Raw genomic sequence first — 26,942 nt, 5'->3', positions numbered from 1 at the left:
TATATTATTTAGATTTGTTCAATGAAGATCTCATGAAAGTGACGGATGTTTGATTTGCTGTGGGCAGATGTTCTCAAGATCTGGCAGTATATCGTAATTCTGTGTCCTGTCAAGGTCAGGAAAATATTGTTAATTAGTATAATCACACTGTGTTTAACTTCTTTCTGATTATTTTCGAAGACATCAACCTCATGTGATTACAAGCTTCTAACGAACGATGTGAGTACCGATGAACATGGAACATATTTCCCATTATTTACTTTAAGACCCTGAGGAAAACTATGAATGTTCTCAATCAGAATTCCTATTCGTCGGTGGGGGGAGTATAAGTAGCCCAATAGTAAAAGAAAATGTACAATATACATAATTTTACTCGACGACAAAAGTAATAGAAGAACTTCAATTTATAAATATTTAATTCTGATATTAATTAGAAATTTTAAACAAAATAATATGTCGATAATTTTCTTTTATCTATAATACAAAATTAACAAGAATAACGCCGACTCAAAAGAAAACCCCACACTATACGACATACACAATTACGCCAGAAAAATAATCAGAAGACTTACACATTTTATATGTATTATGCTAACTGGAATTTTATTTTAAACGAAATGTATAATTTAAATTTAACAGTTAAAATTGTAACGCAAACCGAAAGAAAATTTATAGATCACCGATATGGCTCTATGCCGGTGAATAATCCAATAACGAGTGACTTATTCATGCAATAATTGCCTTATGATTACCCGACAAAATCGAAACATGCAACAATACTTCCACGCAATAAACGAATACTAATAGAGTAGTATTTATTTGTTTATTATAGGACTGTTGTGTTGGATGATACATAAAGAATATCATAGGAAAGAATTCAACTGCGTTAATCGTGAAGGATGGAAATCCATGAAAATTTATCTTTCCTTTTATGAATTCTCTTGTGCAGTGGTTAGATCTCAGGCTAATTCTTTTTTATTTTTAGTTGAAAATTTAACGACGCTGCCGCTATCAAGTAGCTGGCATAGAATAACAGGGTGATGGACGAATGCGGAGTGGTTAGTAGAATGAGCATTAGCATGGGAAACCGAAGCGTTCATAGAAAATTCATCGCATTGTAACTTTGTTCATCACACATCACACACGACTACAGTATGGCCCAGATTATAAAAATTATAATAATAATACTGGAGGTCATATGCATATACGTACAATAAGCATAAAACAGAGAAGCCCAAAAATATAGCGGCGGAAGGGTGTGTGTATATTTTGGGCCCATATATATATACCTACATCAGGACGTTTGTTGTCTCATTATTATTGTTGCCTAAAATCTACACATCATTCCCTTATAAGATAGGGTAATTCGAAATGTCGGCACAGTTCTTGATTCATGTAAGCTACCTGTGAAGTTCCACGAAATGCTGTTCAAAAGCCCCTTTTCCCCAGTTCAGTATTTTTTCAACTTTTTAGAGTATTTCAGTCTGATATATCGACTCTGTGATGAAAACGAAGAACGCAATTGCAGGCAAACAGGTAAGAAACTGTTACGGAATAAGACAATCTCCCATTATTTTGCTCCACGTTACTGGTAGAGAAGAGCCATTCGTAGGAGTAGTCAGGAGTTTATTGCATCACAGTGTTCAACTTAATTTTTACTTCTACAGGGATGGTCTATTTTCCGAGACCAAGAGCAGTCGGGGAGTGACACATAAGAGTTAATTTCAATCTTGCTTCGAAATCGAGAATGTGTGGAAATTTCTGCGTAGGACGACGAGAAGTCGTTGATGGATGCAACATTTCCGCGCAGTGCTGGCGTCAAAGGAGATTTTCCTTTATATAATTTTTCTGCTCCTAAAATCCAGCAGTAGTTTTTGCTGAATACATTTCATCACTAATTCCGGAAATGTTAGAAAAAAGTACATCTGTAATTGATTCCACATATTGCATTAACAGAACAATTTTATGTTCAGGAAATAATTACGTAGTTCATATCAGTGAAGGAATTCTTAACAGTCTTGAGTGACAAATTGAAATAAATGTAGACCTCATTCTATATAGGCTTTCTGTGAACACGCAACACGCTTGAAATTAACACGAGGCATATACGGATAGACTTTATTCAGACATGTCTTATGCTATTCATGGAAATATGAATTAAAACAGGCTTATAGATACATTGCCGTACTTATAAAGTATCCACTGGGGTTATCCAACTGGTTTCAGATTAGAACTCTCGACACGATTTAAATGAATTGGTCTGAATGGACATTTTCTACGTGCATGTGTTGAAAAGGAAAGATGTTTTCTAAATCATCATAAAGTACATATGATTTGTGGCTGTCACAGCAGTGGTTATGAACAATTTAATCTTCTGGGGTATAACGACTCATATTCCGGTGAAATTAAGCAGATATTTCGGAGGAGTTTGTCGCTTCCATCTTCGGAGCTGAACAGTAGTTCTACTTACTGTCTGCTTCATGATGTCTTTTTCTTGGCTTACCTTTCAACCCTGATGGTGTAGGCGACTTATTCCTCTAAACGTCAGTTGACTTTCACGGGATTACACAGAGCTCTAACACGGAAGATATAGCTCCTCAAAAATAATGTTTTTTCCTCTCCGAAAAATTTGTAACAAGTTCCTTTCGAGATGCACATAGAAAAGCATAAAGATCTTCATGTTATGTGTACCATTTATTGTTGCCCGACTTTAACCGAAAATGTAATGATTCCATAAATTTTAGTAAAGTTTCCCATTATCATATTTCCTGAAAATTCTTTGAATTGTCGAATTGTTATATATAGACAAACAGGTCATATGTGGCAGTTATGAAGAAAATAGAACAATGAAACATTGAATCGTTCCGAACATATACTATTCTAACGTACCCAGTACAACGAACCTGGTCACTGATTTGTTTTTATAACCCTCTCTATGAAGAAAGCAGTTTTCTGGGATTTGACACTGTGTATATGTGGTGTTACAGTCTGTTTTCACAGTCTGCCTTTACCGGTTCTCACGGTCTCTTCGCTTGCAGATTTCTTATATTTTTTTCTACCCTGAATATGGAGGCGATACGTTCCTCCGAAACGTCGGTTAACACCACATATACACGGTGCCAAATCCCAGAAAACCGCCTTCTTCATAGTCACCGCTGTGAAAGCCTCAAATCTTACATAACCCTCTCTAATTGAAACGGCAGAACTGATTAACGTGTTTAAAAGATATAGCCCCTGTCCTTATTTATTCTACACTATAATGCTACATACTCTTTACTTTATAGTCCGCATACAAGACATTCCCTATAACAGGGCCTGCTGTGGCAGGGCAAGAACAGAGTTGCAGCTGTCTGCGTTGAATTAAAAGAAAAGAACCTGGCAGGCTGTCCAGCCAGTTGCCTGGAACGCGCTCTCGGGAGTGGTTGGTATCTGTTTAGCGGCCGGTAAGTGACTGAATTGTTGTCATATTTACGAATTTGAAGTAAAATAAATTTCCCTAGACATGATAGCTTTTCGGTATTTATTTTTAATAAATTAGCTACGGCTTCTTAATTGTTCCCCTGATCCTCGCAGCGCAGAGGTGAAGAAACAATAAAGATGGCTTCTTCTTCTGGAAATTGCAGATTTCGAACTGTAAAGAAAATTTAAGAAAACGGCCGTGGCGCGATTTGAAGTGTTACATTTCGAATTTTCCTGAGGGAATAAGAAAAGAAATGAAAAGCCTCAGGACAAGCAGTCTCCGTGCCGATATTCAAACCTAGGACCTCCTGAATAATAAGGAGTACTGTTCGACCACGAAGTTATTTTCCATTTGTTTTAGGATACTGTGGATAACTATAAATTAGCAATTGTCATGGTACAGCTAGGTGCATTTTTTCCGATACTATAAATGTACGGCAACGGAAGTTATCATATATCGCCTCAACGTTTACGCTATCAAAATCTTTCCAACCTCTATTGAACACACACTCACACAAACGTCACAAGATGCTTAATGATATTTTGTAATCACAGTATCTCAAAAGACTTCATATCCATAACTACGCGTATATTGAATAGTCTCAGAGGGGAAATATAGACGCAGTTTCCTCGGTTTACGAACACTCGTTTCGGTGCGTAACTCACACCTAGAATTTCGGCGCAACAAGTAACGCAATTGACTGTTGCATACATTAAGAGGATCTCGGGATTATAACTGATCTACGCATATTGTACAAGCTCGCTTCATGGTAGACGCTCGACGATTTACTGGGGACTATTCTTAACAGTAATTGCTATGTATGTATGTATGTATGTATGTATGTATGTAAGCTGCTGTCCTGCCCACTACGCCACGAGTCCGAATGCTGCAGCAACCAACTAAGCCTAAGAGATTTTGCGTGTCTCACTACGTCTTCTCCTTGAAGTAAACTGTTAATTTCTGAGTTGAACCCAACTCTCCAAACACCCTGTTCACAAACAGGACCATAGATTTGACTTATAATTTTCCTTTCAAATATTCGAAGAGCATTTTGATCAGAAATGTTAAATGTCCAAGTTTCAGCAGCAAAGGTAATTACAGGTCTTATTAATGTTCTGTAGAATTTCAATTTAGTTGATCTTACAGTTCTGTGTACCTTTTATGCTGTTTGCGAAAATGAAAACAGAATTTTTCTATCTCCCAATTTTTTGTGTGACTCAAGAATTAGGTTATTTAGGGATTATCTTATATTAGGAAGGAGAGGGGCCTGTCACGTGCTGCCCCCCTTCTTTGTGAGGGTCTGCTCATAACTGTTTGGATGTTCATGTTTAAGACATGCCCATACTTGTTAAATTTCATCACACAGATTAAGTGTTGACTTTCATTTGTCAGATATTCACCTGATGAAAGTCAGCGAACCTCATGCATTTTATTAGTAGTTTTTCTTATTTCTTAGGAACATCAGCCATCTTGTTCATCGACAGAGCCTTATTTAATATCTCAAACAGACATAAGTGAGTTCATCCGTGATCCGAACTTGTCAAAAATAAATCTGAAGTTTTAACTTTCAGACTGAGAGGTTGCGATCTTGTAGAGAAAGTCTTTTTATTCCGCAAACTTTAAAATGACTTCATATTTTTCTCAGTAAAGCAATTGGATGTACTGTAATAATCTGTACTCTCTCACAGAAGCCGGTGGCCAACAGCATGATCTAAGCAAATGGCGCATAATTACCGATTCCTGGAAGCTGAGTCCAGTTCCATTAGAACAGGTCGTTCATACGAAGAAATGAAACAACAGTGTTCACCATCATGCGGAGCATATCCAATAAGATGTGATAAGATGCTGTCACGTCATATTAAACTTTTTTTAATGCTAGTGGGGTGGGACTAAGACCCTTGTACTGCGGCCACTTCTGACCTATTGTACCAGCCCCAGATGATAGGTGAGAGTGATTGTGGAGCAATTAGTGGAATGAAGATTGGCAGGGGAAACCGAAGTACTTGGAGAAAACCTGCCCCAGCTCCACTTGACCAGACCCGGGATCGAACCCGGGCATCCGCGGTGGGAAGCCAGCGACTAACCGCTTGAGCTATGGCGCGGCCTCATATTAAATTTGGTTTAAAGACAAAATTTGATATGGTGATGTATCGAAATGCCGGTCACGGTAGCCGAGCGGACTAAGGCATGCACTGTCTTCGCTCGCTTGGAAGCCGGGATCGTGGGTTCGAATCCCACTCAGGGCATGGATTTGTGTGTGTGCGTTTTTCTGTTTCTTGCGACGCGCTGATCATCCGCCCAAGGAGTCCTACCGTATGTGTAAGATCTAGAAAAGCCGAAGTGAACGGAGAAGTTCATGGAGGTAGGCCTAGGCCCACTGGGGCCGTAGTGCCAAGGAAAAAAAAATGTCTCGAAATGGCATTTGGTTTCTCTATATAAACAAATTTTCGAGGATCGGTGGGGCTAAATCATGGGAAAGATACCTGTAGGTCCTCAAATTAGAGAAATCATGAGAGAGTTTTGATGAAATAAAGCAAGGTCATCCGTGGACTTAATTAGTTAAACACCGTATCATGAAGCTGTATAGGGGAGATTCATTATAGCTTCACCATTCTTGACCTCAGTACTAGATTGAGGTGAGTAGTCAGCTTCACGATCCTGCCGTTTTAAACCTGGAAAAACACCTCCCGGTACCCATTGGATAGGAGGTTGGTTTGACCCGAAGTTAATTTAAAAGTGGCGCTTTGAGATCATCTGAAATGTTGAGCACTAATTTCTTCGTCGAATTCCAAGCATAGAGTTGCTCGAACTCCTCAATGCCTGCGAGTTCATGGGATGAAAAATCTTATTAATTTTTTTTCTGCTTCTCATCTACTTCCCAACAAACTTGCGGGCTGGTAATGATAAAGCTAAAGAAAGATTTTAAATACTCACGACGAAGAAGCGATCCTAAGACGGGTGCAGCACAAGCATATTAGCTGGACATTAGTAAGAGATGCCTCAGAGGTAATATAAGAGCGTAAATCATCAACGGCTACACATTACGTAATATAAATTTGCAATTTATTTGTTAACATTGTTACTGTGTCATTAAATTGGCGCAGATTTCATTTTCGATTCACACAAAACTGATGGATGGTATGTAGCAATATTTTTAGGCCATTTTTAACCAAGCGTTTATAGCTTGTAAGACTCAACCATTTATGTATATGTGACAGAGAAATTTCTTTGCTTTTTGTCATCTAGTGTTATTACAGGATTGCCAAAATATGCAGGTGCTATGGGGTGTAAGTGACATGGAATATAAAGATGTAAATACGTACAAGAATAGATGCTCTGCAAACGTTAAAATAATATATGAGTGTACGGCAGGTAGTATACCCAAACCCACTGACTAGAGTCATCATTTCCCAGGCGTCTACGCAGTTCTGGAAGGAGCTGCATAAATAAAGACTGATATTTGTTCATCTGATCATGGAATTCCCAAAATGATGATCAAGTATTTTTTCTCGAGATTGCAAATCTCTTAGCCACTGTGTACCATTTGGTAACATGTAGGTTGAAGAACTATTTTAGAAGGGATATCAAATGATAGTAGCTGCTGTAGTAACGAAACGTCCATCTCTGTTTTGAGTGCTATTTCCTGGAATGTGATGCTGTCAAAATCCGGTTTTATTCCCAAACTTCGTGAATTTCTACGGGAATACACATCCTGACACCCCAAAAGACAATAGTGTTCTTCATAAACACCGCTGAGAGAACCTCGAATCCGATATAACTGTATTCTTGTGTAAGCAATTTTGTTTACAGTCAATTCTGATAGAGCCAGATGCCTACTGCACAACATGGTAAAGCATTCTGCAAATGTTTTTGTCACTGAAAAGTGCTATCTTCAGGGATAAAACGCCATGTAGCCCGTTGAAAGTTAACCTACGTTTAGAGGAACATACCGCCTGCTTTCACGCAGATGTCTTGCTTTGCTTATTCTATCCTGAAGATGGAGGTGATATATTCTCCCGAAAGGTCGGTTCACTTTCAACGGACTACACGGTGTTGTATCCTAGGAGACAGTACTCTTCATAAGCACCGCTGTGACAACATCAAATCCTACGTTTTTGTCAATATTAATCTCGATTTCGAATTGCAGAAATTGTATAGTGTACGGAGTATACCATGTGCAGTATTCGTTGTATGTATTGGTCAATCGTGACGGCAAAAGTACGGTATTTACCTTGCAGTGTAACTATGTGCATATGGGAGAGGTGGAGGAGGGCTCCTGGTCGTTAGGTTACTTACTTACTTACTTATGGAGCTGAGCCCTTCTTGAGGAGAAGCCAAAACTGTAGCTACTCAAGAAATTCCCAGCATTTTATGGAACCCGAAGGTTCATTACCGTGTTCACAAGAGTCCTTCACTGCTTCCTATCCTGAGCCAGATCAATCTAATCCATGCCATCCCATCCTATGTCTCTAAGATCCATTTTAATATTGTTCACCCACCTACTCCTTGGTCTTCCCAGTGGTCTCTTTCCTTCTGGCTTTCCCACCAATATAATATATGCATTCCTTTTCTCCTCCATTCGTGCTACATGCCCTGCACACCTCATTCTCCTTCAGTTGATCATTCTAATTGAGCTTGGAGAAGAGTACAAGTTATGAAGCTCCTCATTATGCAGTTTTCTCCAACATCGTGTCACTTCATCCCTCTTCGGTCCAAATATTCTCCTCAGCGCCCTGTTCTCAAACACCCTCAGTCTATGTTCCTCCCACTAACTTCGCCGAGCAGCGGCGATCGCTCGGTCGGTATAGTTCGCTTGCGGACTCAAGCCACGGAGTTTTTTTTGGAGTGCTATTAATACCCATGTTATTAGAATCAGCCAGTTGTGTCAGAAGCTACTAGTTGGAGACCCTGCTACCCGACTCCATATTACAAAGAGAGGCATAAGCGGGCGTGTTACTACATGCTTATTTCCGCTAGGAAGGTTCAGAATGAGGTGCAAATGAATGCTGTTAGTTGTGTATGCGGGCAACACTATACACTTTCAGACAGACACAGACACACAGATTCTATGTTATCAATACACTTCTTGTGTATCCCTGACACGACTCCTTCGTACTGTAAACTTGTTAATGTAGGGATTTAGCATTGAAAACGGGGTTCTGAAGCCTTGATAACCACAGAAATATTTGTTCTTATTGGATAATCCGGATTACTCAGTCAGTATAAAGTATACACTATATATTGGGCGACCGTAGACACGGTGTTCGAAAATCTCCCCTTTCTGCAGTGCGCAAGGCAGCGCCCTCATTTCCAGTGGGCACCTCAGACCCTTTTCGAGAGATATAGCAGCCGAGGAACGAAGCTAAGCTGATCATTTACGTCCAACTAGTGCTGAATTTGAGGAAGCGGAAACATGGAGCTCTACATCCACCCCACCCCCCAATGACTCTTTGTCATGGCGTGGTGTTTAATTAGCCTGTTAAGCGGCCTCCGTAGTCTAGAGGTAACGTTCCCACCTCATGACTCGTGGTACGTGGGTTCAAACCCGGCGGAAGTCGTGGAATTTTTAAGGGCGGAAAAATTCAGGGAACAAGTCCTCCGGGAGGGACTTTAAGCCGTGGGTCCCGTGTCGTAGCTTTACGGCACGTAAAAGAACCTCATATCTCCAAAGGAGCTCACTGAGCTAAATTCAAGGACATTTCCCGCCCAGCAATCGTCTCTAACGCCTCTGATAAATGGGGGAAGCATTATAGATACCGCCAAGCCAGTAGAGGCCGAACTCGCTGGCTCGGTAGGGACTGATGGTACGCACCAATATCAGTAGGGTATAGAGACTGGTAGAATATCATAGAGGGAAGCACAATGGACCAGTATTGGTCTCAGTGCATGGGAAAACCCACCCTCTCCAATAACTAACTAACTAATTAGCCTGTTGATAGTTTTTCTGAAGACGCTTTCCAACATCGTATATTATGTAGCATCTATTGTAACTAGAAATGCGATTAATGAGTTGGGAAATGGTCTTTGTGTATCATATATTTGGTCACTATTCTGTAAATGCCTTTGTGGGACTGAGGCTACGGAAGTTTGAGAGTTATTGGCTCCCAGACAAAATACCGATGCGTAGGGTTATTAATGGAAGAATCTCTTCGGACCATGCAGAAAGCAAGAGTTCAAAGATCGCATGTGGAAGTTGTGTGTACTGCAGTACTGATTGCATCTGTCTAATCTTGTAAAATGTTTGATTACCAAACAACACAGTTTTCTTGGAATTGTAAATGTGTAGTCACACACGTCGAAGTTATACGTGTAATGCGAATTACAGAGACCAATCATTTAGTTTTAAATTGTAAAGTATTCCGTCTGTAATGCAACAAAGCCAATCCTTTCTTAAAAGACACTAAAATATATTCAATTCACTAAAAGCCTTTGTTAAATATTTCAATGTCAGTAACTATGTATATTCGATGTTATTTGGTACATGTTTCGGCCACACATGGATCATCACCAGGCAACACTTATTATTTGAGGAGACCATTGCACTGTACACTTTGTCCTCAGTACTCTTAGGCACATTGATGTTGTTGTTAATTTGCTTCGTAGGATATTTTCATCCCATCTTTTTAGCGGCCGTTTCAATGTTCATTTTTTATGTGTCGTTTACTTTAATTCTCTGTGTTTAATGCTGTCTTTTCTTGTACTTTTTAGTGTCGTAATTCAAGTGTTCTTCTTCTTCTTGATGTTATTTTGAAAAATGCATGTTGTCAGGAATTCGTGCTGCCTAACTGGTCCCTTCACCCTTGTGCTCCATTTTGTAAACGAGCAGGTGGTTTCTACAGCTGCACACGACGAGGGGAGACGAAAATTCTCAATTCTAGAAGGTAGAAGTCGGCACCCCTAGGTTCTATTCTGTCTTGGCTTTGTGACGAAGCAAGCCAGGCTGCTTGTTATTTATCCCACGATTTCATTTCTCCCTTGTATAAAGAGACTGCAATTCACTAGACTCATGCGCAAGCCTACCCTAATGCAAGAATGCCTTAAGAGTAATTTTACATGCATTTTCGTGGCACAATAACCGTCTACATAGCTCTGTATAACCTAGACATTTTATTAAGTCTGATTGTGACTGCATATACACTATTTATTTTAAAAAACAGCTGATCATCATTTTAGGAGACCTCCCTTCAAATTGTAGTGTTAAATCCTACTTGCTTCAAAAACTGTTACAAATAATATATCTGTCTCTTTAATATCGATAACCCTAGTATCGCTTATTTCTATTTATACCATGTTTAACATAAAATGTAATGAAAAGATTAAATTAAAATATAAATTCCACGTAAAAATTGGCCAGTATTATTGAAACTCATGTTTTGGTTCTTGGTTTTAACAAATCTCCCGACATCATGCAGTATACACACGTGCACAAATACATACATACGTGTACATGCAGATGTGCATAGACCTACACGTTTTTAAATGCATATATACTGTACATAGCTAATGTACAAACTCATTTCAGGCCTCTGATTCGAAACTCGGCAGAGTCACCCTACCTCAAGAGGAAACCAAAATTCGTATTTTGTTAGAAACTCTGAGGTTACAATATGGCTGCGCAATAGCTCAAGCGGTTAGTCGCTGGCTTCCCACCGCAGCGGCCCGGGTTCGATCCAGGGTCTGGTCAAGTGGGATTTGTGGTGGGCAAGTGGAGCTGGGGCGGATTTTCTCCGAGTACTTTGGTTTTCCCTGCCAAGCTACATTCCACAAAATTCTCCATCATCATAATTACCCGGGGCAGGTATAATAGGCAAATCAGTGGCCGCCGTGCCGAGTGGACCCAGCTGCACTCCACCCCCCCCCACTAAGCGAATGGGACATTGTGGCATTCTTTCCTCAGATAGAGAATCTGACACATAACCTACTGGACCTGTGCTCCACTGAGCCCAAACATTTATGACAAATTCCATTAGTTATCCCACAGTTGGACAGATGTAAGACGCATATGAATGAACCCAAAGTGTAAGGAACGTCAAAGGGAACAATAAATTTAGACTAAGGCATTGCTTCAGGATTGTTCCCCATCACCTCGAAGTCGTGTGAATAGTCGTATAAACCCTCATCCAGATGCGACAGAAATTTGGACCTAGAGTGGACTAAGTAAGAGATGGCGTAATCTTAGTTGCAGCATGCCGTCATGTCAGGAAGACCGGCTCTGGGGTCCATCCAACCTCTTATCCAATGGATACGGGGGCCCCTTTCCTCCAAGGATCTATACATCCACTCCCCATACACCTTCATGGGGTAATGCTTAATTAGTTAAGCACAGGGACAACTCCCCCCCCCCTTTTGGCACTACAGCACCAGTGGGCTTAGGCCTACCTCCATGAACTCCGTTCACTTCGGTTCTTCTCGATCTTACACATAAGGTAGGACTCCTTGGAGTCGCAAGGAGGGACAATTTTACCTTTACTTTTACCATGCCGTCATGTATATTGGTTGCATAGGTGGTCTATAGTCGCTTCTGTCAAACAGCACCTTTTATAAAACAAGTTTCATATGTCAAGTATAACATGCACTATACCCGACATATAGAGGTGTCTGATGGAACTGCAGACAAAACTGCTTATTTATCCGGCATGATGAACCGAGCTCAGAAGATTTTCTGAAGATTTATATTTGTAGTTCTTTGCAGTCACGGTTTTCTGCGAGAGTTATAGTACTTAAAAACATACATCTAAAGTTCCTACAAGAACGAGTCGATTCCACAAATTTTCTTCTTAAGGAGCCTCGGCAGTTGAATTGTCTGCACTTATATGGGTGACGCGTATTTCGCGTTTTTAAGCCAGAGCTTTCTTGGGACACCTGGATTGTCTTTGAACTATCTAAGTGGAATTTAGTACAAAGATGTTTACAGCCCACTGCCGTATTCAGTGTGCTATAAACCGCAGAAAATTGAAACACCTGCAAATACTGAAGTACAAGAATAGGAACGTATCAACTACATATGACATATTTTCAATAATACGGGTCTAACAGAAAGAAAAAATAACTAGTAAAATTTGTGTATGCAAGAAAAATATTTCATGCTTAAATTTGATATTTTATGCTCAGCGTACCTTACATAACACAGGAGACACGTCTGAAGACATTTACTTTGTATGGACATGAGGCATGATCTATGTATGAAAGGGTGAAAGGTTATTCGCAAAGGAAATGAATTATCTGCAAATTGCAGAATTATTAAGAATGAACAAAACACGGGGTGTTGAAATATGAAAAACGGTTTTTCAGAAAAGGCAGAAAGGGAAAGGGAAGGACAAGAATATTAGTGGAGAGGGCGAGAAAACATGATTGAAAGAAGGGGTTCTTCAAGTTATGATTATAAGAGGACCGGAACAGATGATGTACAAGACCGAGGGGAGCTGCTTTCGGCGACGCTAAAAAGACACGCAGTCATAGTACTTAATTCTGTCCACACCGAAAAGAAGAGCCATTACAGCCACCATCATAGAAAGAAGAATCTTATCCGTTGAAAGACAGAAAATGTTGCCTTCAGAGCACAATCACCCGATTTTTTACGTCTGGAACTAAGTAAATTTGGTCCGCTTGATACACTGAGAACCACTGTTAACTGACTTCCATCGAAAAATATACAAGAGCCTGTCATATGAAAAATCATAACTGTTTTATGAAATTCGTTATTATCCTGTCTGTACCCACTGTTGAAGAAACAAGCGATTATTTGTTGGGATCCTGATGCAGTGAGTGATAACTCTGCCAGACGGAGACTGAAAGCAGAACGCAAGAAACAAAAAAGACAGTATCACACTTCAAGCTACTTGGGAAACATATTAAAAAGGAACGGAGTTGCGTGGAGGGGTGTGGTAAAACACAGAATTGTATTAATGAAAAAGCCAAATGGTTTTAGAAACACAGTGCAGACTCCTTATAACGTCCAGAACAGTGTCTGCTATGTGACTGCGCTCTGAACAGAGAGTTTTTTTGCCAGCTGCAACAGCAGCAGAAGCAGCAGCAGCATTAAGCTCCGGCTATCTAACTCCTGTCTGAGTGGCAGCAGCTGGAGTTGGAGTCCGTATTCTGCAGATCTTGGTGTCTGGACAAAATTGTCCGGGGACAGAGACAAGAAATTGGAACACACTTCACTATTTTTTTTTCTTCAAAATTTGCCATCAGTTTTACTAGGGAAGTACCAGTTTCGAATTAAAGCCTGAAGGCTGACTAAAAATTCTTCTATTTTTTTTTCTCAGGGCCTCCTCATGGTACTATGTAAGCACGAATTGTTTAATAGGACGCACTGTATTAATATTAGCGCCGGTGAAAAAATTATGTTGGCAAGAATGAAGAGCCAAAGGTTGTGCATTAGTGAGTTAAATCCATTTTATTATTACTTTAATTTAAATGTTTCTTATGAAAATCACAAACTCATAGCTAATTTTCATTCAAATGCTGGAAAATGTTGTGAGATCTTTCATTCGCCATCCAGTTCTCTACAGTACTAAGGTACCGATATTTCGGAGTTTTCGCTGCCTCAATTTTGACATCAGGGCTTAATGGTTAGCCTCTCTGTTTCTTATTCTGGAGGTTACGGTCTCTAATTTCTTCTGGCTGTTTTAATTGTTTTTATCAGTCCCTCCAGGCAAATGGTGCTATGATATTTTAAAGTAGTCTACGTCTGCTTCCTTTCATGTCCTTCCCAATTCATCACATTATAACTTGATGCTATACAGGCTATTTAGTTGAAAAAGGTCGATAAACAAATAAGGAAAGAAGATAGTTGCTATTACTGTCGAGAGCAGTCACACATGGAAAGACTTTTTACATGCAAGGTTCTCGCTTCATACCCAAATCAGAACCCTTTTTCGAAAATAACCTCCCTCCCCTCGAACGAATGTCCTGACGAATATACTCGTATGGCCGCTTCCTCCTTATATAATGTATGCTCATACGTAAGCATGCTACTGCCTTATGCTCTTTTCCACTTCTAAACTTGTACTGACTTCCTTTTGGTTAAGTGTCCTATAAAGGGCATGTATAAAAGGTAAATTTGTTCCTGTGCTTAACTGATTAAGCACTACGCCATGAAGACGAATGGTGAAGTGAATGTATAGACCCACGAATTTTTAACCTCGACACTATTTGGAGATAAGTGGTCAGCTTCACACTCCAGAAAAAGAGCTCCCGGTACCCACTGGCTAGGAAACGGCTTGGGGCCCGAAACCGTTCTGGACAGTGTAGAAAGGAGAGAAATCTTGCCCCTACCGGGGCTCGAATTCCGACCTCTCGTCCGTCAAGCCCCTAACCAGTCTCTATACCGACTGTTCTGAGAATTAATTCCCAAGCATACCAGTTACAAATAGGTCGTTTTTAAAATCAATGAATAGCGTCATACACACCGTAGGAAACTCTTTCATTTTGAGGTTTGATACAGCCATCAAAAGTAGGTGTATGGCGCTTACTTAGGTCTTCTGCGGAGTCAGTATGAATATACGAGAGACTGCTCTGCGTAAGTGCTGACACTTTGTTAGTCGGAAAGCAGTGGCGAAGCTCCGGTCTTGCTGCCGAGAATAGTTGAGAGCGTAATAAACTCTACGAAAATGATGAGCAAGCAGAGTAGAAGTTATCTGAGTCACTTTGTCAGGAATAATGTACACGTAGAAGACATAAGAAGTTTTCCTGGCTGTAGGTTCTTTCCAGGCATCCAAATCACAATTTAGTTCCTACCATTACTTGGTGTGTATGAAGGTGAGAGGAGTTCTGTACTGTCCTCAGACCAGCAGCATAATTTCATTGTCATTCGTCGGTCAGTTAAATCATTTGCTTTTACTGTACAGTATCAGATGGGATGGGAAAAACGACAATGAATAGTGAGTACGTGCTCTCGAGCGTTGCCACTATACGAGTACCATCATGCTCGGTATGTCTTTCGTAAGAAGAAATGGCGTCATGTATGAAGCGGAGATGCATCAGCCACTTAGGATCAAGTGTATCGGGGAACAAATTGATTCTTAACCCTTTAAAGACCGAATTTCTTCCAAACTAAATATATAAATGCAATCCGTACCTCACAGGAAACACATTGTGTCTCCGCTACAAAGCCCAACCGGATAATGCTGTTTGGGGAAACAGTCGCTGTTTATTGTGAGAACCATATGAAACACACAAACACACTCTGTGGGCAGAATGCAGAATTCTAGTATGTTAAACCAGGTCATGCATATAGTACCCATTAGGCTTTAAAAGGTTAAGCTTATTTTGAAGCTGCTTCAGTTACATAGCTTTTACCGATTTAAATGGGATGGGGAAATGGACATTAATGACGAGTAGTAAGAATTTGGCATTATTATTATTATTATTATTAGTAGTAGTAGTAGTAGTAGTAGTAGTAGTAGTAGTAGTAGTAGTTGGTTGAGGCACTATGCTACAAGCCGGAAGGTCACTGGTTTGAATCCCGATGGGGTGGATTTTCTTCGATTTACCTAATCCTTCTAGCCGCACTATGAACCTGGGGTCGACTCAGCCTCTAACAGAAATGAGTACCAGGAATCTTCTTGGGGGGTAAAGGGCGGCCGGCGCGTAAGGCTGACAACCTTACCGCCATCCGTGAGCCGATTGTCTAGAGAAAATGTTGGAGCCTCGACGTCTCACAACCCTATGGGCCGTCACAGCCTGGTGCAGGGATAGCTTTACTTTTACTTTTTACTACATTTCTTTTACAACAAAAGAAGTGACTTATTTCGTTCCAGCTGTGTTCATCATGTGGTGACGCGTTGTCCCAGCTTTTAGCAAGATATTGGACAAATGTTGTCTGAACTGATCGTGAAGTATGACAGACAACTACACAGTAGCCGACAGTGTTGAGATCTACTACCCTCGAGGGGCGACAGTCTTCGCCTCCGTCTGTGCCGTGCTTTTCAGCATCGTCGGTGTAATAGGCAAGTATAATCCACTGAAATCTGACAATATTTTAGCCACAGTAACAACCAAAGGACAGGATAAAGAGGAGTTCCCAGTAGACTCAGAAGAAAAGAATTCAGACAACTTACGGAATTGAGGAGTGGGTTCAACGCTAATAGGCCTCTACTGAACAATGAATTGCCTTGTCTTTTCACAAAATTTCGTGATCAGACCCTATCAAATTCTTAGTTTCATACTCTATTTGCATAACATTTTCTTCCCACCTACATCTTGGTCTCCTATGAAGTATCCCCCTTTAAGAATTCCCAATTAAATAAATTTCTCATTTCCCAATGCATGTCACATGTCCCGTCCATTGCATACTTCTTTATTTAATCATCTTAATGTTATTAAGAGTAAGTGAGAAGCAGAAGTTATGAAGATCACGGTCAAGTAATTTTCAGATATATTTTCTGCAGTTCGTACTAACTTCTTTCGTATTAATTACATAATTTATTACAAATTTGTATATTGTTATGAACTTCAATATTATCCGACATTCATGCCATGAAGGGAACCAAGGATGACTAGAATGAGGAAACTAACAAACATGAAGGGTTCTAGTTAATTGTAGCACTTAGGTTGCATCCAAACGAACTACTTCGTATCTTGCAAAGCCTATGGGACACATTTTATTCTGGTAATTGTTGTGGATAATGACTGATCGCTTTGCAGACCTCCAGAAAAAGAGCTTGCGGCTGTAGTTCACTTCACTCACCTCAAAAGTAACATGCAAGCCGCCGAGGTCAAAACAGCAGGAGGAGGATGTTTTCTTTTTTCCATCATGTCCATGCCGTTTCTGGGTCTCACCCAGTTTCCCATCAAAAGCTATGGGGCTCTTCCTCCAGAGATAAAACGGTCGAAACGCGAAACTATCTACTGACCTTCATCAAGCACCGAGGTGTATAATGAATTGGTTTTACTTCAATGTCGCCTATTCTTTTTCGTGGCATGGTACTTGGTCGCAGGGAACATTTTGTCATTCTGATCAGCAGTAGAAGCAACAGCAGCAGCAATGCAGTGGCAGTGGTAGTGGTAGTACTGACAGTGATATTGACAATAGCATTCGCGATAATAGTGGTATAGTAGGGGAACCAACAATAGTTATGGCGACTGCGGCGGAGACAGTAGTAGTAGTAGTAGTAGTAGTAGTAGTAGTAGTAGTAGTAGTAGTAGTAGTAGTAGTAGTAGTAGCATGCCTATTTCTTCGGAAACCTAAAGTGCTCGCAGCACGAGCGGCTACTGTCCTTATATCTATTATTTGACATGGTCCTCAGATATTTAAGTTACGGTACATTTTCGGATGATTCCTTGTATTAGTAAGAATATTTCAATAAAATTATGGAATTAAATGTGGACAAAACTACTATGCTGCAAAGTGGTCAGTGTATATTTATAAGTAATTTTCGTTCCACAATTAAAATTCAGTTAGAATTTAACAGGCCAACACATCCGTTGACCCCACTGTGTGTCGCGTCAGGACAGTTTGAGGTCGGAAGTCAAGCTTGACTCTTTAATATCTCGGCTTAGATGCCAAGCTCACTAAATTATCCCGATTCAAATGTAAAAAAAAAAGAAAAAAGAAAAAAAGAAGATATTTTGTGTATAGTTCAACACAATTTTACAAGTACCTATATATCCCATTTCTCCTTAACTACTCCATATGTCCTTCCATAACATTGGCGGCTGACTTCATTTTGCTGTATCTTCTTAATTTATAGTCGTGAAAGTAACTGGGGAAGTTCTCCTGCCCCTAAACACTATGCCTGGAAGGTATATACAGATAATGCAGGTAAAGCTTCAGGGGCAAGAGATTTTTCTCTACTGTACAGCGTTCAGACCGGCTCCGAACCCAGCTTCCTCTAAAGTGGGTACTAGGGATGATTCCCCGGGTGTAACGCATCCGGAGCGTGAAGCTGAACTCTAATCTCTATTTAATGCCGACGTCAAGAATGGCAGAGCTACACCTCCGCTCCCCCATATGTCTTCATGGCATAGTGCATAATCAATTAAGCACAGAGACTTTGCCTCTCTTTTATAGGATGCTTGTACTAATGCTGTTTCGAAGAAAATGTGAGTGAAAAAAGCTGAAGTCTCCGTGTAAACCAATTAAATTTGTAAAAATTCATACAAAAAGAATAACATAGAAACATCCCTAATTTTATGAGTATTGATGCTTGTGCTCTGCGGAATAAGTACGAAAATTTAAGTATGAATTTGTAAATGGGAGAAAAAGGCGTCGGAAACCTAACTCGGGGGCCATTACGGGCATCAATATGTCTAGTCGATGAAGACACGTAGAAGAATATTGTTACAGAAAGTATCGAAGTCAGGAGGAAACGTATCTTTGTTCACTGAAAAATAAGGAAGGTACCTCCTCTCACAGTTTCTTTTCTGTTCATCTAATAAGGAACACTTTACTGACTGTAAAGTTGTTTCGTATGTCTCAAAGAAACGTGCCCCCTTTCCACAGTTTACAAATCATAACCCTAAGAATCGTTGTCTATTCGGATGTGAAGTAATATGTTTGCTGTAGTTCCGAAAGCCCAAGGGAAATGGAAGAGAAGGCATGAAGAAAGGGAAGAGGCCGAATTCATGTTGTCAAGTAGCAGCTCTTCTCCAGTCGATGAAAATCATTTCAAAGAGCTGACAAGAGATAAGTTGATGCGTCTAGGACACAATGGAGCTACTTTGCGGGAGGAAAGTAAATACTTGTGAATTTCACATTGGAAACAAATATATGACTGCCAGCACTAGTAGATAATGTGCAAGTAGTTCCATAACTAAGACAATTGGTCGCCTGTTTCCCACCGCGGCGACCCGGCTTTGGTCCCAGGTCAGGTCATGCAGGATGTATCAGACAAAGTGGAAATGAGATAGGTTTTCTTCGTATATTTAANAACCGGTTAATCCGCCCCCGGATAATCGAGAGTTGACTGTATTTCAAATTCTACAGACTGCTCCAATCATTAATCATCCTATCACTCCACCCTATATAGCCTTGATACTGACATCGTTGTTAATTAACAAACTAAAAAAATATACTGTCGAAATTTGAACACAAAAGGTCATTTATACAACTAAACAGACCCATTGACTTTGGAAAAGGAAAGACGTCAAAACAATTAGCTATTTAGACTGAAGCTCTTACATTCATACAACTAAAGAATCATTGTTACTATAGCACAGGTGGTGTTGGATTGAACATATGTCTACAGAAGTCGCAGTGTTAATTTCGTTGTTAATAAACAGACCTTACAAAATTCATATTTATTTGATTAATAATTCTAAATGTTTTCCCATAATCTAAAATCCATTGGAAAAGTTGGAAGATAGGCAATTCTTCATTTCTTCCTGAAGGGCAGTAATGAGACAGTTATGCAAGTAATATGGTATACTAATAAAACAATTTGAAATCACAAATAGCATAAAAATCACTAATGAAGGAAGTCATTAGTTAGCTGACACATGGAAACATGATTCTTGTAGGATTATTAGAAGGGTCACAATAGAACTAGAAATATTATCATGGTAAACCTGTCCTGAAGGGCTATCTAGACCCTCGTAGCAGCACCCTAAAACCTAAAAGGAATGACCATTTTGCTTATTTTTATGAACTCTTTTATTTGTTTCAGGGAACCTCATAACAGCAATAGCACTGCTCTGTTGTTCCAAATTGCGGCACCATGCAACTACTGCCTTCATAATCAGCCTCTGTGTGTCTGATCTGCTGTTCTGCAGCATCAATTTGCCTCTCACGGCTTCACGATACATCAATCAAGCCTGGGTGCTGGGTTCCACACTTTGCAAGTTGTTTCCATTCTTCTTTTATGGCAATGTCGCTGTGTCCCTTCTTAGTATGGTGGCCATCACAATTAACAGGTACAGTACAGAAGGTTATTAGTATTTAGAACAGACAGTAATAAGATATGTGTATATATATATATATATAATATAATAGACCTGTTAATAAACCATGTATAAATGATATATTGTGGGACTAGCAATTTCAGCAGCATTCCAAAGCACAGAGAGTGACTCCCTGGCATCCCAAACTGTAAATGATAACAAACCCAATAAAGTATTCAGTCATTCATTCAAACATATAGAAGAAGACCAAATAATCATAATTTGTTTGTAGAGATTTTCACATTATTTCTTTTCTTAAACCAGATCTTGTCCCGTGCGACCTTTATTTCCTTTTATTTCCTCAGATGAAAAGAGAACTCAAGGCAGTACGTTTGTGGCACACTGATTCCAATATCATTAGTCTGATCACTGGATAATTTGTTAAAAGAGAAATATAGGTCTAATGATGGACTACCTGACTTTTCCCATAATACATATTATGGATTTCATTTCAAACACCAGATAGCATTTATATAACTTAACTTAGACTATAAAGCAGTAAAATCCATTAAGTGTCAAGTGGCAGCTTATTTGTATTTTGTATTTGTATTTATTACACATTCCAGCACATCCATACAAGGCCGAAGCCATTGGATACTGAACCTGTCACACCACAAGCTTGCTAAATCAGAAAGTAGTCAACAGAACAATGCATATAAATCCACAACAATAAATTGAGCATATGAAACCCTTACACATCACTGCAACTATATAACCTACCATGTGTATATAACATACAATGCAAAATTAGGATATATACATGACTATAGATCAAATAATGTGTCATAGCTAAACAAGAAACTATCCCTAATTAAAATATTCATCTAAAGTGTAATAGGATATAGTATGTTAAAAGGCATTTAAATCTGCTCTAAATTGCTTAATATTATGGATTAGTTCTTTTATATTTAAAGGAAGATGATTAAAAAGTTTTCTGGTAAGTTGTAAAATTTGCCTGAGGGCGATAACGATCAAAATTATGCCTAGTATTAAGGCCATGAATTTGTGATGTCGTGTGATATAAACCCATATTATTCACAACAAACATCAATAAAGAAATTATATATTGGGACTGCAATGGCAAAATTCCCCAATCCCTAAATGCATCTCTACAAGAGTCCCTAGATCTCAGCCCACTCATGGTTCTAATTATTCCCTTTTGAATTCTGAAAATGTGCATACTATAAGAAGAATTTCTCCAAAAAATATTTCCATAGGTCAAAAGTGAATAGAAATAAGAGTAATACACAATTTTTAATGTCTCTGTGGACATAATGGGCTTGATCACCCTCAGAGTAACAAGCCTTGCACAATTTAGGCATGAGTTGGGATATATGAGCTTTCAATAGCTAATCCCAAAAATTTCACATTTGTACTACTTAAAATCACATTATTATGATAATTAACATAAGTTATGCTATTAGAACTTGGCTTTGTCATAAATTGAACATGTTTACTTTTGTTAAAATTTAGAGTTAATAAGTTTTGAATTAAACCAATCATTAAGATAAGCTTGGATTACGAATTCCAATAGAATCTTATCAAACCAACTATAAATATTTTAATGTATTGGAACAGCCACTGTGGTTGTAAAGACTTTAGATTTTACACCCAATTGTATATTATTTATATTGTATGTATGTATTTTAATTTTTAGAACATGTACTGTAATAGTGGCTTCTAACTGTATTGATGTAAAGGTGTCCCTCTGAAGACTGAAACATATAAGGGCATGAATAATTGAAATAAGGGAAAAAAAATCTTAACCAGTCACACTGGATGGAACTATTTAGCTTTTTCATAATATTATTAGTGTGACAGACCAGAATGAAACAAATCAAAGTAAAGATCTGTTTTATGTCTACAAGAGATACTTATGCCAGGAGTAATCCATGAATTATTATTTAATTATCCGTTCTTTTAGAGGAAAACTTGGAACAGAATATTCTGCAAAATAAGTTAAGAAAAGAATTATACATTGTATTTACGTCATTAGCACCAAAGACAGAGTCCAAAGTTTCAAAACTCAGCTTATATTTGAAGTTCAACTCAGTAGTGTGATCAGTTGTCATTATTATTATTTCCCCTTGACACTTCCATTCTTAATAAATGCTTTAACTTCTGTTAAAATAATTAATTGTGCATCATGGTCAGAAAGCCCATTAAATAAGGGATATATTACATAACTCCCTGCAGAGACGCATCAATAAATATATTATCTCTTGCAGTTGCAGAACCATTCTGTAATCTTGTTGGAAAATTCACTGTACTCAATAAATTGAATGAAGTTATAACAAATCCATTTTCTTCTTTTTGTTATTATCAGTTAGATAATTAACATTTATATCACCACAAAGAACTACTTTAGTATTATTTCTAAAAAAAAAAAACAGTTGAATATGATTTGTTTCATTCTGGTCCGTCACAATAACAATTACAAATTATAAATCACTCTGTCCAATGTGACCTGTAAGTTTTTTACTACATAAGGCTACTACATAAGGGTGTTAAGTTTTTATGTAGTAAAAAACTTACAGGTCACATTGGACGGAGTGATTTATAATTTGAGATTAAGAATAGATTATAATTTAGATAAAAATAGAGTAAAATTATGGATCTACGATAGTAACGTAATTATTCAAACATGTTCTCTTATTCAATCTTTGTCTCTTTGGTAACATTTTCATTTGATAACATTATACTACATGTATATTGTCATACGAAAATTCTACTGTCTAGTAGAACACAAATTTCATTCTCTGATCTTCCTGTCTTTGGACTGCTAACATTAAATTATGTACTTTAATTTCTACAACATGCACCAAGGAAACTTTCTGTATTCTTTTGCTAGGTAATGAGAAATTTCTCGATTATTATGTTTGATTTCAGATACATTCTCATTTCATGCCACAGTCTGTATGATAAACTGTACACTCCACGCAACATCTGCCTTATGTTGGTGTTTGCCTGGTCATTCAGTTTTTCCATGATGATACCCCCATTACTGGAAGTATGGGGTCATCTTGGATTGGATCCTCCAACATTCTCTTGCACAATCCTAAAAAAAGATGGGAAATCACCAAAGAAGATGTTGTTTGTCCTGGGATTTATACTGCCATGTGTTGTCATCATTTTGTCTTATACATGCATTTACTGGAAAGTTCGCCAGAGCCAAAGAAACCTCCAATCTCACAAGTAAGCTTTCAAAACTATCACATTTAATAAAGGCTACAAGAAAACTGAAGAGAAAATGTTGAGAATACAAATATGACATCTGCAATGTGTGAACAGTAAACTGTGACATGGCATTTGATGTGTAATGAAAACTTGCCAGTGAACTCAAATATTCACTTCCATAATAACCTCAGATCTATACCTTGGTCTCCCAAAATGGTTCTTGGTCCAGAATATTGGATTTATCTTCAACTGTGTAATATTTCCAACCCATTACACTAAATTAAAATAGTATTTAAAACAAAACTAATCTTTTTATACTTTTACATTTTATATTTTTGACTTAAAGTTGTCTTCAGAGAATGATATAATGTTTGAAAACCATATGAAGTAGTGGGAAAATACATATTTTGGGTGTTTTGGAAACATGTGAAAATAATAGAATAATAAATAATAGAAGAAATAAAAATGATTCTCTAAACTAAGTCAATTCTTAATTTTAACATGAACCTAATTGTTATTAAATTTTGTGCACATGTACTTGGGAATGTTTTCATCTTCAAATGATTCAGTAGCTAATATTGTACTATGACCATACCGTGGATTTAAGTTAGCAGAAAAGCTCATCTACATGATTTTCCTGCATTTCTTTCAAAATAACTGGCTGAATTCAAAGTGTGAAAATGAACTTTTTAAATAGATTACATTCTTATACTGGTTTATAAAAGAAGTCCCATATTGTATCTTGCAACAATTAAATTTTTACCTACTAAACTAACATTGGTCATACAGGACACTGACTTAGGCCATTCCAACTCAAAGATTCCTTTGGGTTTTTCTGCCTGCATGATATATACATCAAAAGAGCACTAAGGAATAAATCATCCCTTTCTTTTAGATTATTTCAGAATTGGAAACAGACCTGATAAATACTTACCTACAAGGGCTTCACTTTTTATTCATACACAGCAAACTTATCATAAGCTTATTTTGTCTTTTAACATCTGCAAATTAGGAAAATGTACAAATTGTAGGATTTGGGGTTCTCACATCAGTCGTTAAGAAGAGTCCTATCTTTTGGAATATAATGCCATGTGATCTACTGAGTCAACTGATTTTTGCAGGAACATGTCACCTCCATCTTCAGGGTCAAAGAAAGTTGCTTGTTACTGTTTTCATGCTGATTTCTTGCTTGGTTAATTCTTTGACCCTGAAAATGGAGATGACATGTTCTTCTCAAATGTCAATTGACTTCCAACAGACAAGGTATTATAACCCAGAAGATATAACTATTTTATACAGACTGTTGATCTAATACACTAAATTCCATAAAGATCATCATGTATTAGGTTCTGTGTAACAGTGGTAAGATTTCACAGAAATGAATATAGCTAACTTAATGGATTGTACACAAATTAATATACAAATATTTAGGCAAATGAAACAAAATTCAGAACTTTACATATAATGCTAATATGAAACTAAAATGAATATTGTGTCAGCAGTGCAGTGAGACCCAAGCCAAACAGTGTGGGGCCCCAATTCCTGCAGAGACGTGAGGACATTCGACTGACACGTCTCATGCTTACAATCTTTTGCTGCTTTCTTCTCTGTTTCCTACCACTGATGCTTGTCAATGTTGCAGATGATGAGGTAAGAGAAACTGGTATAATCTCCTCTTTGAACTGTTGGTACTTATTCAGCTATTAAAGAAATTCCTTGTTACATCTGCCGTAAAGATAACAACTGTAATATATGCTAAAACAATGGAACATCATCATCAATGTGACTATGCCCCGAAAGAAAAAGTTACGTATTCCAAATTGTTTGTTTCAGATCCATTACCCAACAATTCACGTGATGGCATCAGTCTTGGCCTGGGCATCTAGTGTGGTGAATCCATTCATTTATGCAGGCAGTAACCGCCAGTACAGAGCTGCCTACCATAAACTTCTGTGTTGTGTGGGCTCACCAGGACATGGAGATACAGATTATCAAACAGGAGCTCCAGCTGAAGGAGGCGGCCTTACCCATTCTCACTCAGGCTCAGGAAAAACTTTCATTACAGATATGTTCCAATATAATGCAGCCACAGACAATGTCCATACAGTGAGGGCTAATGGCAATGAGTGAAATAACAACAGAACAATCTGTACTGTAAATGGTGTTATAGTCTCATTGGTCACTAAACGATTGCCAATTTGGTTTCTCTGGGGAATAATTCACAGTAATTTACAGTTGTGCCGGTCACGGTAGCTGAGCGGTCTAAGGCATGTACTGTCTTCGCACGCTTGGAAAACCAGGATCATGGGTTTGAATCCCACTCAGGGCATGGATGTTTAGTTTGTGTGTGCATTTTTCTGTGTTTGTGTACAGGTAGAGGCCTTGCGACAAGCTGATCACCCACCCAAGGAGTCCTACCGAATGTGTAAGATGTAGAAAAACCGAAGTGAACGGAGAAGTTCATGGATGTAGGCCTAGGTCCACTGGGGCTGTAGTGCCAAGAAAAAAAAATTACAGTTGCACATTAAATGGCTAAACCGTAGCTCTTCTACAACATTCTCCAGTCATACACTCAGACCAGACAATGCCCATAAGCTGAATCACCCTGTGTAGAGATTTACACTACATATTGTGGGGTGGACACAATTAATGTAATAGTGTCCAAATGTGATTAATGAACCTGTTTTATTTCCAACAGTACAGTATAGCTGTACCATGAAACAAGCTGAATATAACAATATTAAAATCATTGAACTGTTTGTGCTTGTTTGGAGAGTGTGTAGTGCAAATTAGATAGAATGCTCTCTTTCAGGATAACTAAGAAGCCTAAGCAAAGAAAAGGTGAGAAGGATAAAATTACGGACTGAACACACTTAACAAATAAAGGTACATTTCCATTTATGTGACAGCAGCTGAATTTGCATAAACTGAAGGTGGCTAGGCCAAATATTCCCCTCTCCACCACTCATACAATTCCCTGTTCTCTCTTCTCCCTTCCTATCTCAATTGGACAGCAGGCAACTCACACTGAAACAAGTGTTACTAATTTATGTCAGTCTGAATTAGTTGAGTGCATTAAAATGAATTCTCATTTGTTCAACTTGTAGTTAATAAGGAATGCCAATAGTCTTAATGAGCATTAAATAAACTGTATGTTATTATAAATAAGAATAACTGCTTTGCATATTAGGTGAAGACTTTACATTCATTCAATTGGCATTATTTATGTACAAAACTAGGGACAATGATTTTATCATGGTAACTGCTTTAAGTTGCACACACAACTAGTTTACTTGGCATTTACTTGGATACTCCCAACAAAGATATGTTCTTGTACCATCACATTCACAAGATTTCCTGCTTGTATCTGTAATTATATTTGCATTATGAATCAGTATGCTATAATAATCAGTTTGTCCCT

The 26,942-nt window shown here is 38.4% G+C and overlaps 1 protein-coding gene across 3 annotated transcripts; it reads left to right on the top strand.

The window, feature by feature from the left end:
* Positions 1-3,354: 3,354 nt before the first annotated feature.
* Positions 3,355-25,832, top strand: LOC111868440 (protein trapped in endoderm-1). 3 transcript variants are annotated; one of them, XM_023859070.2, is made up of 6 exons: positions 3,355-3,443; positions 16,225-16,413; positions 20,071-20,317; positions 23,234-23,539; positions 25,024-25,171; positions 25,355-25,832. In XM_023859070.2, the coding sequence occupies exons 2-6, from the start codon at positions 16,305-16,307 to the stop codon at positions 25,649-25,651; spliced, it is 1,107 nt and encodes a 368-aa protein (XP_023714838.1). In that variant the 5' UTR covers positions 3,355-3,443; positions 16,225-16,304; the 3' UTR covers positions 25,652-25,832. The 3 variants fall into 3 exon arrangements, with proteins under 3 accessions (XP_023714838.1, XP_033608935.1, XP_023714847.1); XM_033753044.1 differs by lacking the exon at positions 3,355-3,443 and adding an exon at positions 5,247-5,294; XM_023859079.2 differs by lacking the exon at positions 3,355-3,443 and adding an exon at positions 15,143-15,223.
* Positions 25,833-26,942: the final 1,110 nt, after the last annotated feature.

Source organism: Cryptotermes secundus, unplaced genomic scaffold (genome assembly GCF_002891405.2).
Source record: "Cryptotermes secundus unplaced genomic scaffold, Csec_1.0 scaffold166, whole genome shotgun sequence".
NCBI lineage: Eukaryota > Metazoa > Arthropoda > Insecta > Blattodea > Kalotermitidae > Cryptotermes > Cryptotermes secundus.
This window is presented reverse-complemented; position numbering and strand designations above follow the sequence as displayed.

Coding starts and splice junctions, on each gene's coding strand:
- LOC111868440 (XM_023859070.2), top strand. CDS start 16,305: ATGACAGACAACTACACAGTAGCCGACAGTGTTGAGATCTACTACCCT. Junction 20,318..23,233: donor GTGGCCATCACAATTAACAG/GTACAGTACAGA, acceptor GTTTGATTTCAG/ATACATTCTCATTTCATGCC. Junction 23,540..25,023: donor AGAAACCTCCAATCTCACAA/GTAAGCTTTCAA, acceptor TTGTGTCAGCAG/TGCAGTGAGACCCAAGCCAA.